The sequence below is a fragment of the Danio aesculapii genome, chromosome 22 (genome assembly GCF_903798145.1).
Source record: "Danio aesculapii chromosome 22, fDanAes4.1, whole genome shotgun sequence".
Classification (NCBI taxonomy): Eukaryota; Metazoa; Chordata; class Actinopteri; order Cypriniformes; family Danionidae; genus Danio; species Danio aesculapii.
Genome location: NC_079456.1, coordinates 7,290,199 through 7,307,236, shown reverse-complemented (window position 1 = coordinate 7,307,236; position 17,038 = coordinate 7,290,199). Strand labels below are relative to the sequence as shown.

At 36.1% G+C, this 17,038-nt stretch overlaps 1 protein-coding gene across 1 annotated transcript; it reads left to right on the top strand.

The window, feature by feature from the left end:
* Positions 1 to 6,474: 6,474 nt before the first annotated feature.
* On the top strand, positions 6,475 to 14,236 carry si:ch211-274k16.2 (uncharacterized). The gene is made up of 6 exons (XM_056448135.1): positions 6,475 to 6,671; positions 6,784 to 7,092; positions 7,172 to 7,501; positions 10,684 to 10,995; positions 11,169 to 11,275; positions 13,951 to 14,236. The coding sequence occupies exons 1-6, from the start codon at positions 6,626 to 6,628 to the stop codon at positions 13,966 to 13,968; spliced, it is 1,122 nt and encodes a 373-aa protein (XP_056304110.1). The 5' UTR covers positions 6,475 to 6,625; the 3' UTR covers positions 13,969 to 14,236.
* Positions 14,237 to 17,038: the final 2,802 nt, after the last annotated feature.

Sequence of the window (17,038 nt, the reverse complement as noted above, 5' to 3'; positions counted from 1 at the left end):
TATATATATATATATATATATATATATATATACACACTCGCTGGCCACTTTATTAGGTACACCTGACTAGCATCTGGTTGGACAGCTTTTGCCTTCAGAACTGCCTTAATCCGTCGTGGCATAGATTCAACAAGATACTGGAAATATTCCTCAGAGATTTTGGTGCATATTGACATGATCGCATCATGCAATTGCTGCAGATTTGTTGGCTGCACATCCATGATGTGAATCTCTATTGCTCTATTCTTTGGATTGAGATCTGGTGACTGTGTAGGCCAATTGAGTACAGTGAACTCATTGTCATGTTCAAGAAACTAGTCTCTCTTATTTTCTCTTTTTCGGACCATTCTCTGTAAACCCTAGAGATGGTTGTGCATGAAAATCCCAGTAGATCAGCAGTTTCTGAAATACTCAGAGCAGCCCGTCTGGCACCAACAACCATGCCGCGTTCAAAGTCATTTAAGTCACCTTACTTCCTCATTCTGATGCTCGGTTTGAACTGCAGCAGATCGACTTGACCATGTCTACATGATAAATGCATGTGAGTTGCTGCCATGTGATTGGCTGATTAGAAATTTGCGGACAGCAAGTTGGACAGATGTACCTAATAAAGTGTATATTCCAGCCAAACTAAAAGAAATAAGATTATATATATAAGAAAAATATAATGGAATACTGTGGAAAAAAAAACTTGCTCTGTTATACAACAGCACTTGGGAAATTTCAAGGTTGGGCTGATAATTTTGTCTTCAAATGCATGCTGTTGTAGCTTAGCCTAAATTGTGGGCTAGTTTAACAGCAGCAGCAGCAACAGATTATACTTTTTCTCTTTCAAAAAAGCAATAGATTCTAAGGGAAGTCAAGGTTTTTGGGCTTTGAAGGTAGCAAAACCTTTGTTAGAATAGCAAAACCTTTGAACCCTGTAAAATATAAAATAAAGCTAAGTTTCATATATAGTTCATATAAAAGTTTATTCATATAAGTTTCATATATATAATTAAATTTTTTTAGGTGAAGTTTTGTTATAATCTAATTTCGAGAGGATCACGTGCTTATGATTGGCCACAGCTGGTCCTGCATTAGCAACACAGGATTCACCAGTCGGATTATTCCTAACTCACTATAAATAATTAGTTTCTAACCTTGGTTATCTTCGTCTTGAAGAATCCCCCCTTCCACCCCTACTCCTCCTCCTTTCCTTGACAGGGCGGCCCAGTGGTTAGCACTGTTGCCTCACAGCAAGAATGTCACTGGTTCAAATTCGTACTTGGCCAGTAGATGTTTCTGTGCGGAGTTGACATGTTCTCCCCGTGTTCGCGTGGGTTACCCCCGGGATCTCTGCTTTCCTCCCACAGTCCAAAGACATGTGACAGGTGAATCAGCCAAACCAAACTGGCTCCATTGATGAGCTCAGCAGTTCCTAATTACCATTAGCCATATAATAAGCGGGGAGTTCGACCAGAGCTCAAACTCCCCTCTAGCCTTACAAACAGGTGGGAGCCCAGGGCTCTAGGATCCTATGAGCTCAGGACTCACTCCCAGGACAGCCTGCTAAACACTTTATAATCATCAGCTAAGTGTGAACTCTTGAATGGTTTGTAACTGTTTCTTGCTAACTTTTACCTGGGTGTTTGTGCACTGTAGAGAAGGAGATTCAACGCAAGTAGAAAAAAATACACAAGGAAAAGCTTGAACGTGACTACTTGCACTCCAAAAAATATATTTTTTTAGCTTGTTCAAAGTAATTTAAATGAGCTGATTTCTTTGGGACAACTTAATTTTTTATGTTCAATCCACATAAATTTTACTTAATTTGTGTTGGGACAACATAAATAAATTGTGTGGAACCCTACATTTTTACAGTGCTTTGTTTGTTCCACACAATTCCTTCATATTGTCCCAACACAAATCGATTAAGTTAATTTAATTGTTTTTACAAATCTTAGTGGTTTGAACATAAAACAGTTAAACTGTCCAGGAAAAAAACTCAATAATTGTGTTGATTCAGCTGATTTTAGATAAGTAATTTGAACAAACAGCAAAAATAAATCATTTGAGTGAAGATTACTCACTGTAATTTTTGATTTCTTTACTTTAGTAGGGGGGGGGGTGTTAAACCTCTAATTTATTTCTTATTGGCAAATCATGTTTTGAAAATAAGAGCCTTATTTTTCTTATTCTTTCTTAAATTACACATTGAAACCTGAATACTTACTTTCTTTGAGAATCAAGAAGATTGGCATGATGAGATTTGTCTACACCGAAGGGCAGGAAATTGGATGATGGTGGGAATTCAATCCAACAAAAGAAATTTAGTCTCAGACAGCTTGTCCTCATGAGAATGTACCTAAGCAAACAAAAAGTTTTTAAAAGAGTTTAACATTAGGGCAGCATTGTGGCTTAGTGGTTAGCACTGTCGCTTCACAGCAAGAAGGTCGCTGGTTCGAGCCTCACCTGGGTCAGTTGGCAATTCTATATAGAGTTTGTATGTTCTCCCCGTGTTCGAATGGGTTACCTCCGGGTGTTCCAGTTTCCCCCAGAAGTCCAAACACATAGGCTATAGGTGAATTGGGTAAGCTAAATTGTCCGTAGTGTATGTGTGTGAATGAGTGTGTATGGATGTTTCCCAGTGATGGGTTGCAGTTGGAAGGGCATCCGCTGCATAAAACATATGCTGGATAAGTTGGCGGTTCATTCTGCTGTGGCGACCTCTTATGAATAAAGAGATTAAGGTGAAAAGGAAATGAATAAATCAATGGTTGTAGTGTATGTGTGTGAATGAGTGTGCATGGGTGCTTCCCAGTACTGGTTTGTGGCTGGAAGGGAACCTGCTGCGCAAAACACATGCTGGAATAGTTGGCGGTTCATTCCGTTGTGGCGACTCCTGATAAATTAGGAACTAAGCCGAAGGAAAATTAATAAATGAGTTTAACATTGCATAACTTTCTATTTAGTCATTCAGCAGACGCATTTGTCCAAAGAATTAATATTGCATTCAGAGAGATATGAAAAATGTGGAATCAATGCATCATTTCAGTTCGCTTAGCAATTTACAAAAATATATAGCCTAAATAAATATCCATACCTACTAAAAAAAGTGGGTTAACTTGCACGGTTTCATTGTTAAGCTAAAGAATAACAATGTGCGCTAGCAAAAAAATACATTGTAAATTTAGATTTCACATGCTTTTTATTTAGAAAAGTCAGCTTGAATTGGGAATTGATGAGACTTTCCTTTTTGTATGTTTGTTTATTTTCATTTTTTTTCTCCCGGTGGGCGTGGCCTTCAGATTATGATGCGTTTACAGGTAGTGCGTTCAAGTAAACTAGAGCTAAATCCTTCACTTATTTTTGCAATGCAGTTGTTCTTATTTGCTTTGGAAAGATTTTTCTCTTTTTGTAATTGAGAATATTGATAAAGACTTTTCCTTTCTATGGGAACATTTTTTTTGTTTGTTTGTTTTGTTAATTATAAAACAGAAGCTTTACATAAAAAGAAAATATATATATTTTTAATCTTCTTATCTTATTTACAAAATCTCATATACATAAATATAAATTTTCAATCCAAAATGTATATTTTGCTTACTGAACTGCAGTTTAATTTAATTTCTAACTCTTTTACAAAAAAGCCTTTAAAACAACTGACATTTGTAAATTATATAATCTTTTTCTTTAATGTGTGATGTATATACCCCTTTTGTTTGTTTTTGTTGTTGTTGTTTTTTTTTTTTTGTTGTTTTCTTTTTCAAAATATATATATTTTTCATTTTCTTTATAATATACTGTAATTGTATATTCTCACTTTTCGTATACACACAAAAAAACTGGAGCTAAATCCATTCAGGATCGAGTAAATTAAGAGTTTTCATGCATTGCTATGAATTAATTTAAGGTTTACCTTACAACCACTGACAGCTTACTTTCCTTTCAAGGCTGTTGTTTCCCTCATTGATGTAAATTAAGAGAGAAATCACCCGTGTGAAATATTTAATTATGCTTGGTTTTGAGCTTGATGATACTGTTGATTAAAATCTTTCCTGTCAAAAAAAAACTGGAGCTTGCTTGATCCTTCTTGATACAGAGTTTGTACACCCTTAAATTATAATAGCGAATATGGAAAGATGAGTTCCTCTACGTTAGATGGCGCTAAAGTACCATAAAATGGAGACCGCTTGTACTGTAGGTCTAGCATCTGTAGCCATCCAAGAATACAGATTGCATTAGATAAATTATGTTTCGATCAGTTTTAAGATGGCTAGCATAATGCCTGGCCAAGAAATCGTAATGCTGGGGTGTCCAAACTCAGTCCTGGAGGGCCGGTGTCTTGCTGAGTTAAGCTCCAAATTGCTTCTACAAATCTGCCAAAAAGTTGCTAGTTTATCTAGTAAGAGCTTGATTCGTTTGTCCGGGTGGGTTTGATTAGAGTTGGAGCTAAACTCTCCAGGACACTGGCCCTCCTGGACCAAGTTTGGACACCTCTGTCTTAGTACAATTCTATATTTGATGATGTGTGCATGAAATCTGAAAGGTGTATGTTTTAGAGCGTTAGCAAAGACGTCTGTTGACAGATGTTAAATAAACGTCTAGAATGACCTCATAAATAATATAGTTGGCTAATTTATAGTAGGCCTAAATAGTGTTTTTGAAGATACCATAGTAAAGTGTTTTGTTACAGTATTTACAACACTTTAATTAGGAAGTGTTACTCTAGTGAACTTTAAATACTACTTAAGTTTTTACTATACAGTAAACTGTGAAGTGTAGTAGTGTAATATACAGTTGTAGAAACGTGTACATTTAATTTAAACAAATTTAAATTACCTCTTTGCGTAAAGTTGATACGATTAAATACCTTAGAGTGTGGCTTGACTTTATATAACATATTAATCATATTGTAAGTAAAGTCAACCTTGGAATTAGTACCTTTTATCTGTCTAGACATTGTTATTCATTTAGTGTTTGCAAGAAACTTGCTCTTCAACTTATATTTCCAATGTTCGATTATTGTTTATCAGACTGCATCGAAATTAGATCCTGCTCCTCTTGCTACAGCATATAATACACTTTGCAGATTTGTTCTGGGTTGTTCTTTTTATACACATCATTGTGTAATGGGTGGTCTACTGCAGTGACCATCTTTGCACACAAGACAACATAGTCACTGGCTTCAGCTTATATTTAAATGTATTTATTTCAAGTATCCTCATCATTTACAACAATATTTTGTATTTTTTCTCTAAATTATCAAGTAAGACATTCTGTTCAGACTTATTGTTATATTATTATTTTTTGTTCCTCGTTTTAAAAAATGTATTAGTAAAAGAGCTTTTATGTTTAAGAGGCCAATAGATTAGAATAATTTAGCTGCATGCTAATATTAATTTTTACTTTGGACTGAACTTGTTTTTCCTGAGGATGTTATTATTTATGTGGTGATTTGATTCACTGATCTGTATATCATTTGTACAATAGATATGTATGCAGGGATGTGTTTCAAATACGTAGTTTAAATACAAAATAGTATGTAATTTGTATTTGATAGGGTTGATGAAAACAGCTTAATATTTTGTATCAAAATACTTGTATTTTTGTATTTTTAAAATACTGTAAAATACTTTGTAAGAAATCTACATCAAGACATATTAATGCACACTCTGATTGGTGCTTTGGATGGGGTAACTTTAGGAGAAAGAATATACTGTACAAATAATAGTAGTTTTGGATGGATTGCTGATGCCTAATGTTTGTTGTTAAAACAAACAATATAAAAATACATCCTAAAATGGCGATTTCTACAATACTTCATTGGCTGTTTCAAATGCCAGTAGTTAATCAGTAGATCCACTATATAATTAATGAAGAGGAGAGATGTAAGCCTTAAAATGTCACAACATATGAAACACAAGTATTTAATAATCAAAAACTCCTGATACAGTTTTCACACTAATATATATATATATATTTCTGAAAATTCTGTGAACAAAATTTTTTATTTTTTTATTAACTCTTTATTTAACACCCTTTTAAAATATTAAGAGGTTGGCCACATTTACTATCAAACATTGATTACTTCACTAAGTCAGCTTAATGGGGAAGGGATTGATTGAATAGGTCTAATCGATGAAGGATTTGCAAAGAAATGTCATGCTCCTTTGTAAAAGTATTGTGTAGTATTTTTAAAATACAAAATACAGTAGTTTATTTTGATACACGTTGTGGCTGCTGTACTGTGTCATTTATTTTGATACACGTTAAATTAGGGTAGTTGGTATTTTATTTTAAAATACATTTCAATCTGTTTTTTGCCCAACCCTCTATGGATGTATGTACTTCCCCTTTTGTTAATGTTATGTTTTTTGGATGCTGTGTATTTTATGCTTTGTTTTTGTCTTCTGGTGTTATTATTATGTGTTTGTTATTAATTGTGGGACCCGTTAAGCTAATCATCTGCATAGAAAGCACCATATTAAACCTCTCTCAGCCAGCCCCCATCAACCAAAACCAAAGGGGAGGTAAAACGGACGCCTTTAAACACGTGATTTTCTTTAACCTCGACAGAAAGGGAACCTGACTCTACACTGGTAGAGCATCGGGTTATTACTAAAAACACCCAAGCGTCAGTATGAAGAGACTTGTTTTGATGATGTTTGGCTTGATATTCTTGAAGGGTACATTTTTCTGTTCTTTCTTGCTATCATATACACAAACACATACAATTTATCATCATCATTATTATTATTATTATTGTTAATTTTCATTATTTTCTTATTTTTTTTGCAGGTGCATATGCTGAGATTGTGGAGTCCGTATCAGTGACTGTGGGAGATTCTTTAACTCTCCACACTAAAGTTAGTCAAATAGAGCTGGGTAGTGTGATGGAATGGAAGTTTGGAGAAAATGTCATTGCTTTGATCAACAGTGACCCCAACAAGATCACACATGTCATTACTAATGCTAGTGACAGACTGGAGCTGAACAGGCAGACTGGAAACCTCAAAATCACGAATGTCAAAATGGCAGACTCTGGACTTTATGAACTGGACATTATCAGCCCCAGTGGGTCGACTTTGAAGAATTTCAGTGTCATTGGTGAGTATGAAGGCTTTCAGATGAGTTTTGAGTGAATGTGTTTGTTGACTAACAGTACTTTTCCTCTCTTCATTATCAGTGATCAATACAGCATTCGATGGAGTGAAGGTTAAGTCAGTGAAAGAGAGAGACTCTGTCATTCTACCGACCGGTCTTGATCAATTACAGAGAGATGATCGGCTGACCTGGAAGTTTAAAGGCACAATCATCGCTCAAATAAATCAAACTGGAATCTTTCCTCATGATGTTCTTGATGGGAGATTTAAAGACAGACTGCATTTAAACCCGTGGACTGGATCACTCACTATTACTAACGTCAGATCGAACACTTCTGGAGAGTATGTGTTAGACATCAGTAAGAGCAGCAGCAGATGCACCACACACAAGACGTTCAGTGTTACTACCATTGGTAAGTCACTTCAATATTTAAACAAATCTTGGGGTGAATCTAGAACTTTTTGAGCAGTAAGTGTCCCATGGTTGGTATGTCTGTGCTGCTGATGGTTCCGTTTTAGAATGGGATTTAGAATGTACGGAATTTAGAATGTAACTGAAAGAACTTCCAATCAAAATTTAGAACTGCCACTCCTCCTAACTGAAGTTTGCCATGGACACTAAATGGAATGCAGTATAGGGAGACAGTTGAGATATCCATAACAGTGAAATGTAATGGTATCTTGGTAATGATATATTTATATTCCTACTGGTTTTTACATTTAACGTTATAATTTGTAAGAAATATTTAGTTTTCTTTTTTTAATTGTATTCAAAAGGGAATGTCACACACATATTCACACAGATTTAACAAACAACTCAAGAACTAAGGGTTACGCATGCCCCACCAGTAGGTGCGAATGTCAGTTTGTAGGTCCAAGTAGGTCCTGTCCTGCTACTTGATCTATATGGACCTGCACTTCCACCAAGATGGACACTTCTTGTTCATTTCTGTTTTGTTTGGCCAAAGCAGAACTGATCCCCAGACTTTGAGTTTTTTCACAATAATTCTTCTCCACTTCTGTAAATTTGGTGGCGTTTTGGTTTCCTGCCACAGCTCTAACTAGCATCATAGAGCATTTGAACCCAGGAACTGTGGTGTGAGATGTCAGACTGGGCAAGAGTTGTCAAGCCTGAATGAGAGAATAAATGTATTGCTATATTGAGTCCACTAGGGTTTGCCTTTGCTTGTATGGTAGCCCTGAATAGTCAAAACACCCCTCAAAATTATGCCTATTCAGATGCAAAAAAAATAGAGAAAAATTTTATTTATTCATTCAATTTCCTTCAGCTCAGTATCTTATTTATCAAGGGTCGCTACAGCGGAATGAACCCCCAACTATTCCGGCATATGTTTTACACAGTGAATGCCCTTCCAGCTGCAGCGCATTACTGGGAAACAGCCGTACACACTCATTCACACACACACTTAAACACTATGGCCAATTTAATTAATCAATTTACCTATAGCGCATGTCTTTAGTCTGTGGGGTGCACCTAGAGGAAACCCACGCCAATATGGGGAGAACATGCAAACTCCACAAAGGACTGTCAACTGACCCAGCCAGGACTCTAACCAGCAATCTTTTTGCTGTGAGGCGACAGTGCTAACCACTGAGCTACTGTGCCACCCCAAATTTTGACAGATGAACATTTCGGAGGCAGTGTGACAATTACCTTTTATTCAAAAATGCACTGTTCACACAGGCAAAAACACTCCACAATTAATCTGGAAAAGCACCATACATGCATCCATATCAAAATACAGAAGATGTGTTAGCAGAAAAGAGCTATAAATGAAGGAGGTCCACTATTTTTGTTGTTGTTGTTGTTGAAGGTTTCTTATTTATTTATCATTTTCTTACAAGTTCTCACAGTTTAAGGTGCTTCATAAGCTTCACCTATCTTGGAGCATGCTGGCAAAAATGTATCCAGATTCATCTTGCACCAGATGTGGTTTGGAGCCAGCACATCTGAGTCACATGTTCTGGGTATGCCCTAGATCAGTGTTTCCCAACCCTGTTCCTGGAGGCACACCAACAGTACATATTTTGAATGTCTCCCTTATTTGACCCATTAACTTCAGGTTTTGGAGTCTCTTCTAATGTTCTGATGAGTTGATTCAGGTGTGTTTGATTAGGGAGAGGTTGAAAATGTGTACTGTTGGTGTGCCTTCAGGAACAGGGTTGGGAAACACTGCCCTAGATTGCATACATTTTGGACCGATATCTTTAGATCATTTTCATCTAAATGTAACAAAGATCCCTCTGCAGGCACAGGACATCAACATGATGTCATATTGACGTTGTACTCCAATAACGTTAGATTTTGTTTGGAAATGAAAATCGGGTTGATGTCAGAACCCAACTTCAGGCCGACGTCAATGTCCAACCTAAAATCAACCAAATATCAATGTCTAATCAAGTTACACCTTGACGTTGTGTGGACGTTACCATTACGACATCTATCAGAAGTTGGATTTTGGTCACTTTCCAACACAACCTAAAATCAACCAAATACATGTATCAACGTAATTTGACATCGTTATTGGACATCAAAATAACGTTGTCCTAAGATGCTGGCGAGACATTGAATTTTGATCACCTGACATCATGACTTAAATCTAACCTAACATTAATGTCTTATGCTGTTGCGTGCCTGCTGGGATTTGGATACAAATCCTTTGACTTCAATTTTTGGTGCAGTGCCAGAAGAAAAGCACCTATCAGCTAATCATGTAGAAATCATTGCCTTCTCTTCATTATTGGCCAGATGCCTGATTTTTCTCAGGTGGAAAAAAGCAAACCCACCATCCTACAAACACGGGATATTAGAAATGTCATCTTAAACTTGAGCATGTTAAATACACCATGCAAAGCTCTACAATAAAACTTTTACGTGGTTTGGCAGCTGTTTCTATCCTATATTGAATGTTCAGGGGTTACTATATCCTAAGTGAAAGTTCATCCCCAATTTCCCAAATATTATTATTTTTAATTTAATTAATTTATTTTTTTAATTAATATTTTTTTTCTACCTCTTTTTTCACGGAGTGTGAGTGTGTCTGTAACTATGACCAGCTATGTGGCTCAACGATAAGGACAGCCTGATGGCCTGGGGCCAGCGTGTGAGACTCTAGGGACAGTAGACAGGATCTTTACTGGCCCAATCGGGAAAAAAAAAGTTTAATTTGGCTGTGACTGTTTGTCAGTTGTGTGCAAATAGGGTGCTTTCAAACTTAGAGGTTTGTTTCGGAAGCGAGCTGGTGGTCATCCAGGAACGTGGTTGAGAAACACTGGTATAAAGTATGCGTGTGCGCGATGAGGGGTACTGTTACTCTCTGAGTGAGTTTTTGAACAGCTTTAGAACTTTAGACTGTGTTCTATATTTGTTTCCATGGTAATGCTTAATGCTTAAATTAAGAAGGGTTGCCAGTTTGAAATTTTGCCGTTAAATTGTGCATTCTAAATGGCATATATGGAATTCTATTGCTCATACGGTCAAACATTCCATTTCCAGGGTATTGGTGGGAAAAAAACAGAGTAAGACAAATGTGTTTTACAGTGTGCTTAATCTCTGTACTGTATGTTGAGACAGATGGAGAGAACATGGTGTCAACGACGGAGGGTACTGCTGTCATTCTCGCATCTGGTGTTTTTGAAATACATCAAGCTGATGTGATAATATGGAGGTGTGAACATGGAGACTCCGTCATAGCAAAAATCAGCAATGGCGCCTTCTCTACATTTGACGGAGCTGATGGGAGATTCAGAGACACGCTGGAGCTGGACTATAAGACTGGATCTCTGACCATCAGGAACGTCAAAACCGAACACGCTGGACTTTATCACATGGATATGATCGGCAGCCGTCGCACCATATTCAAGAGAATCAGCCTTTCTGTCTGTCGTGAGTATTTCAATTCGTTCTATCAAGTATAATAAGTTCTGATCAGCGCTTGGAGAAGATGTTATATGGCATAGAATTGTAAATGAGTAACTGACAACTGAAACATGAAGCCACGAGACTGCACAAAACATGTCTTTATACTTGTGGGTTGATCTTTATCTTCAATTTTACAGCACGGGATTGGTCTCTATGTCTTATAGCAGTAATTGCTGTTGCTTTTCTGCTGCTGGTCTTGGCTGGAGGGATTTTTTGTTTCCAGAAAAAGTGCACAAATGATCAGGTGAGTATTACAAACAGCTGAATGACCTGGAGCATTTAATATACATTGTAGCAAACTTTTTAAAGAGGTGGTCCACTACGATATCGTATTTTAAACTTTTGTTGATGTGTAATGTAGTTGTGTGGACATAAACAACATGTCTGAGTGTAATACGTTCAAAGTTCAACGCAAAGGCTTTTACAGGGTTAGCTTAGCAAAGCCTACAGCGAATGAAGTTTGGGGACGACAAAAAATACATCCGGGTAAATGATGTCATAAACCCTTCAGGTTACGCACATACACCCTGCTGAGTGAAGGGGCGTGGCCAGAGGCGATGTAATGTTTTAACAGAGACGCTTCCTGGTGACGTACGTTGAGCTGATCTGCGAATCACAGCACATTATGTTAGCTGACCAATCAGAGTCTCTTGAGGGCGGGTCTTCAGGGGAACTAGTAAATATGACAGTCGTTTTCATGCTAGCTGTGTAGCTGTATATAATCAAAGTAGGATATATGAAAAAACGACGTGATTTTCCACTAGTGAAGCATGAGCACACATTGCTTTGCATCTTATAAACACGACCAAGCCTTAAAAATACACGCTGGACCACCCCTTTAAAAGAGTATCGTTCATTACATTATGATTTATGAAATAAAGAAAAGCTAGCTAGCCATTTAGATTGAAGAGTAAATGACAAATATACAAAAAAAATACATGAAAAGATATACACTAAACTGTACGTATACGGCAATATTAGACCTACCAAAACTCTTCTTAGATTTATAATGCTAGTCAATGGGGCTTGAGTTTGAGTGGCTCCTAAAATGCATCCAATCATCATAAAAGAAATCCACGCTCCTCTGGTGGGATAATGAATGTCTTCTGATGATTTTTTTATTTAGTAAGACAAAATATCAATATTTAAAACTTTATTGTCTGACTTTATACCTATGAGCTGGTTTATACTTCTGCGTCGAGTGATCAGCGTGACCCACATCGCATACCTTGCGCGTAGCCGTGCATTTATACTTCTGCACACTGTTTGTGTTGCTCTGCAATAACACTTCCGAAACACTAGGTGGCAGTGGGTTTTTATGTTCCTCTGTGTCGAGGTTCTTCGCTGGTGTTTTGTTTTTTCTGAATGCTTCCTTAATATACAAGTAGCTCAAACTCGCTCATACAGAGGCGGGAACCGGCGGACATGCTACAACATTAAGTATAAGGTACAGTAAATACAAATCTTTCCACCTGGATCTCCTTCACGCGACTTAACACTTGTAAACACTCACTACAATGGGTTTGTGCGGCTTATCCACCCACACTTGTCACCTCTAACTAGCTGACTAATCACAGAGCTTGCGCTACATGTCGTTTCGGCATTTTTTGCGAGGTGGTCTGTATCAGCTGCGTGGACCATACACTTGGGCTTGACGCAGAAGTATAAATCAGCCTTAAATCTTCACTATGTCTTCTACATCACATATGTTGTATCTCCAATTTGTCGAAAATAATGTTTTATTTCGCTTGACTTCACTCCAGAAGGCATTCATTTGTCTACTGGTGTTGTGCGGATTATTTTTATGATGAATGGATGCGCTTTTTGGAGCTTAAAATACTCAGTGCTCCATTCACTTCCATTACAAAGATGCACTGTAAAAAAATACCGGGTTCCACACAATTCCTTCATGTTGTCCCAACATAAACTGATTAAGTTACCTTGATTGATTGTTTTTTACAAATTTAAGTGGACTGAACAATTAAGTTGTCCCCCCAAAATAACTCAAGAGGTGTGATGTTTCAGCTCATTCAGCTCAAGTTGTCTGAACAAGGAGCTAAAATAATTATAAACAATGAGTGGTGGAAGAGCCAAGATATTGAACTCTTTGTAGGGCACTCATTGGAAAAACCCTGGAGAGTTATTGATGGTTATTAAAGATGTTAATAACCCCAAATATATAAATACAGTTTATATTGTAATGTCAATGAATTTAATATAAAGAGTTAATATTTTAAGGCCTAATGCGTTGTTTTTTGGGGAAAACTTGTCCTTAAAGGTTTAATAAGGTGGATTTTTTAATCTGAAAAAAAATGTATCTGTTTAATTGAATTTGATTCCAAACATTAGCTCAAATATTGTTAACAACATAACAATGAATAATAATAAAAGCTAAATCATATGTTTTTGATGCATATGAAACTTTGTGGTGTCTTTAAAAGCAGCCCTTTGACCGCTCAACTTGCGGAAATACAATCAAAACAGATTTCGGGAGAATTGATACCAGACTTCTTGTAATCGTTCTAGTAAAGAGAAAAAATCATCATCAACATCATCATCAAAAAAAAAGATTAACCTCTTAACAAGCGCACTTATATTTGAGCCCTTTCTTAAAGACAAACCCAAATAAAAAGCTGCTCTTTTGCATTAAAAACATTTTATATAGCTGTTTAGCATCAATCATTACTCAAAAGTAGCATCGCAACAGAGTAAAGCATGGTAAAATAATACATGAAAGGGGCTCGACATTTCTTTGAATGAAGTTCAGAGAGGAAAACAGATGTGACTTGAAGGGGAAAAGCAGGAAAATGAACCGAATGTAACTTTTTTTCATCAATCCGCAACATTTCAACAGTCAGTTTCAGAGTTACTGATTGCATCTTGTGCAGTTATCTTGTTTTTCTTGTATTTTTATTTCAGTGTAAAGCTCTAAAGTAATATGAGACCAGCTTTCTTCCACGGAGTTATCAGATTTAAAGGAATGATGGAAATGAAATGAAGCAGAAAACTGTTCAAGTCTCAACAAGCTCAACCTCCTGGAGAATATATGTTACTACAAGCTTGTCAGGAATCATTTCACTCATTAAATGGTTTGTGTGTGTTTTTTCCCCTCCAGTTTTGTGAATGAACGTAGTTTATATACATTAATGGTGCAAAAAATTATGAAAATTAGGGTGAATAGCAAATTCATGACTATAAATGCTATTGATGCTCAAAACTGCTCAAAAAAAGTTTAGTTTATTAATTGTTTTAGTAACTAAGAACAAAAAATAGTGTAATCTGAGAAGGTTTTTGGAGATATATTCATGTGGATTGAAATCGGTCATAAAAACATCATTCATTTGTTTTTGTAAATAGATGCACTTGTCATTTCTATTAATTAATGGTGTTTGGGATAGTCTTGCTTTGAAAGATTCCTTGTCAAATGTGTGCTGGTCAGATTAAGACTATATATGAAGCAAGCTTGATTTTACAGTGTGATTTTATTATTAATTCTGATTATTTGTTTTTCTTAAACACGTGAATTCATTTGAATCATCTTTGTATGTTCATGTGACGAATGGCATTAAAAACAGATCTGATTTACATAAAATCTTTGAGTTTGTCATGAAATCTTTGAGTCTGTCCTCAGAAATAATCAGTGAACTAGAGGTTGCAACATACAGTAGGCTCATTCTGAAAACTTAGCCCTGTATACATTTCTGGAGATCGTGAACTATTTAGCCAGAAGTACGTATTGCTGCATTTCATCTTTAACACGACTTCTAGGGGGTGGTATGACGCCATGAATTTTTCGTGCAACCAGCTGACCGCTTACTTCCATGTGGACGGTTTCCTGCTATTACCAGCTTGTCCAGTGGCTCACCACATACTTCAGCGGACTTGAGACGTAGAGAAGAGCTGAGTGCAATGACAGGGTTCGAGTCTGGCGAAGAACGGTTCCAGAAAGCAGGAAAGACAAAAACAAAAGCCAAAAAATAAAATAGGCAAGTAAATAACAGGGTGATAATGTGGTAAATCAGGCTGCCGCAGTTTAAGAAAGGGTTGGGTGCTGGTCAATCGGTGCTTTTTAAAATGCTATCGGTTGGATTTAGGGAAGGGGGTGGGTGGGGGTATTGGTCGTTCAGTCAGTCACTTAGTCAACAGCGGCCTCTGGTGGACTTACGTGAAAACAGCAGGCGTGAATGGCACTCGCGAGAGAAATCTGAGATCTCAAAAAGCATACACAGCGCCCTCTGGTGGATTCGTGAAAACAAAAACTGAAAAAAAAAAAGATGTATCTCCTGGGACAAACTTGGCGCTCTCCAAAAATGTATACAGGGCTACGTTTTCAGAATGAGCCTGGTTTGGGATTATCTTTAAATAATATTTAGTGTGTAATTTCTGAGATGATAATTTTAAAACTTTAATTCAACAAACTTTCACTTTTTAGTAATAAATGCATTGTCAAATTACTTGTAAATGTAAATAATTTCCATTTTATGTGTTTAAACAGGCGTTCTTGTGTTGAAAATGCACTAAAATTGGCACTAAATAGCACTAGAAGTAAAATATTCACTTTGGTGTGTAATATTTATAACTGATAACAATTTTTTTATAACTGTAACAAATTTTCTGCCTTGTTTCTAGCCCAAATTGCTAAAAAAATCGCAAATCAAGTAGCATCTTATAGATGAGCAAACGTATTTACTTGTTTTTAGAAACAATACGTCAAAATTAAGTGAGTTTTTATACCTTTCAACAAGCAAAACATTCTTATTTCACAGTGAAAACAAGATTATTGGCTATTTATTTAGCTTGTTTTAAAGAGAAACTCGTTTATTTGTGACTTATTATTTTTGAAAACAACACAATATGATTTACTTCTTGCTTTAAGAATGTTTAGCTATTTGGACTATAAACAATTAAAGCTCTAAGTAGGAAAAGCATTTTACAGTGTATATTTGCTAACCTGGTATAATACTAATAACAAATATGCAAATGATAATTATATAATAAATAATTATATGATATAATTAATTATAAAAGTTAATACTATAGCTCTACTGACATTTTATTTACCAGGTGGAAAAACTGTGTGATGGATCCCTCTAGTGTTCAAATGGCGTTATTATTTCATTTCAAGTTGTATTGTCTGGAGCGACTTATCAGTTCCCATACTTGTTTAAATGGTGTAACCCAAAGTTATCATGTTGAAAAATTAGATAAAAACCTATTTAGTGTCACATGTAATGTTAAAATGTAGCCTAACACCTTTTGTTTGATGAACTAAAGGTTTATCAAAGTGAATGTACCTACCGCATAGGCTAGCTAATTTGCTAGTCATATTCATTTCTCGAATCAACACATCTTTAATATCACGGATAAGTGTTATATTTTTGTTGACTCAGAGCTGAAGTGGCTGTACATCCGTTCACACACATTTTCAAAGGATTTTTTTTGACACCAAGTTTGGGTAAGATTTTCCGTTTTTTTCTGACCCACTTTTTTATATTAAACAGTTCTCAAAGACTTTAGTTTTCTCTTGAGAAAAAAAATATTTGAGTTACTGAGGAAATATAACAAGTTAAATCATAACTGGAATGATATCAGAATAGATGTAGTAGATTTTTCATTAGAGAAGCTTTAAGACCAATGTTAGTACAATTAAGGACTAAGGTCCAACATTAAGAATTAAGTTATTCCCCAAACTTTTATTAGCCTACCCAGCTAACAGTTATTGGTTCCCAGTACTTTATCTGTCGATTAAGGTCCATTTTAACTACGACAATTATAAATAACGATTACGATAATGATAAACAAATAAATAAAAGTTTTAATCTAGTTTAAAAAGTGTACAAATCTGTAAAACATCTGATTTCAAAGTAGCACATTGAGGACATCTGCTGGTCACAAGGGGGTAATGGCGAATAAAATAAATAGATGTTTTTTTGTTGTTGTTAACTGCCCACAGAGCAAAATTTTTCTGGCCCGGATCTGGCCCACGCAATCAGCTTTTGCTTGGCCC

What these genes read in the sequence shown, in the direction of transcription:
- si:ch211-274k16.2 (XM_056448135.1), top strand. Translation starts at nt 6,626, where the DNA reads ATGAAGAGACTTGTTTTGATGATGTTTGGCTTGATATTCTTGAAGG. An exon ending in GAAGAATTTCAGTGTCATTG is followed by an intron (nt 7,093 to 7,171) that starts GTGAGTATGAAG and finishes CTTCATTATCAG; the next exon opens with TGATCAATACAGCATTCGAT. An exon ending in GTTCAGTGTTACTACCATTG is followed by an intron (nt 7,502 to 10,683) that starts GTAAGTCACTTC and finishes ATGTTGAGACAG; the next exon opens with ATGGAGAGAACATGGTGTCA.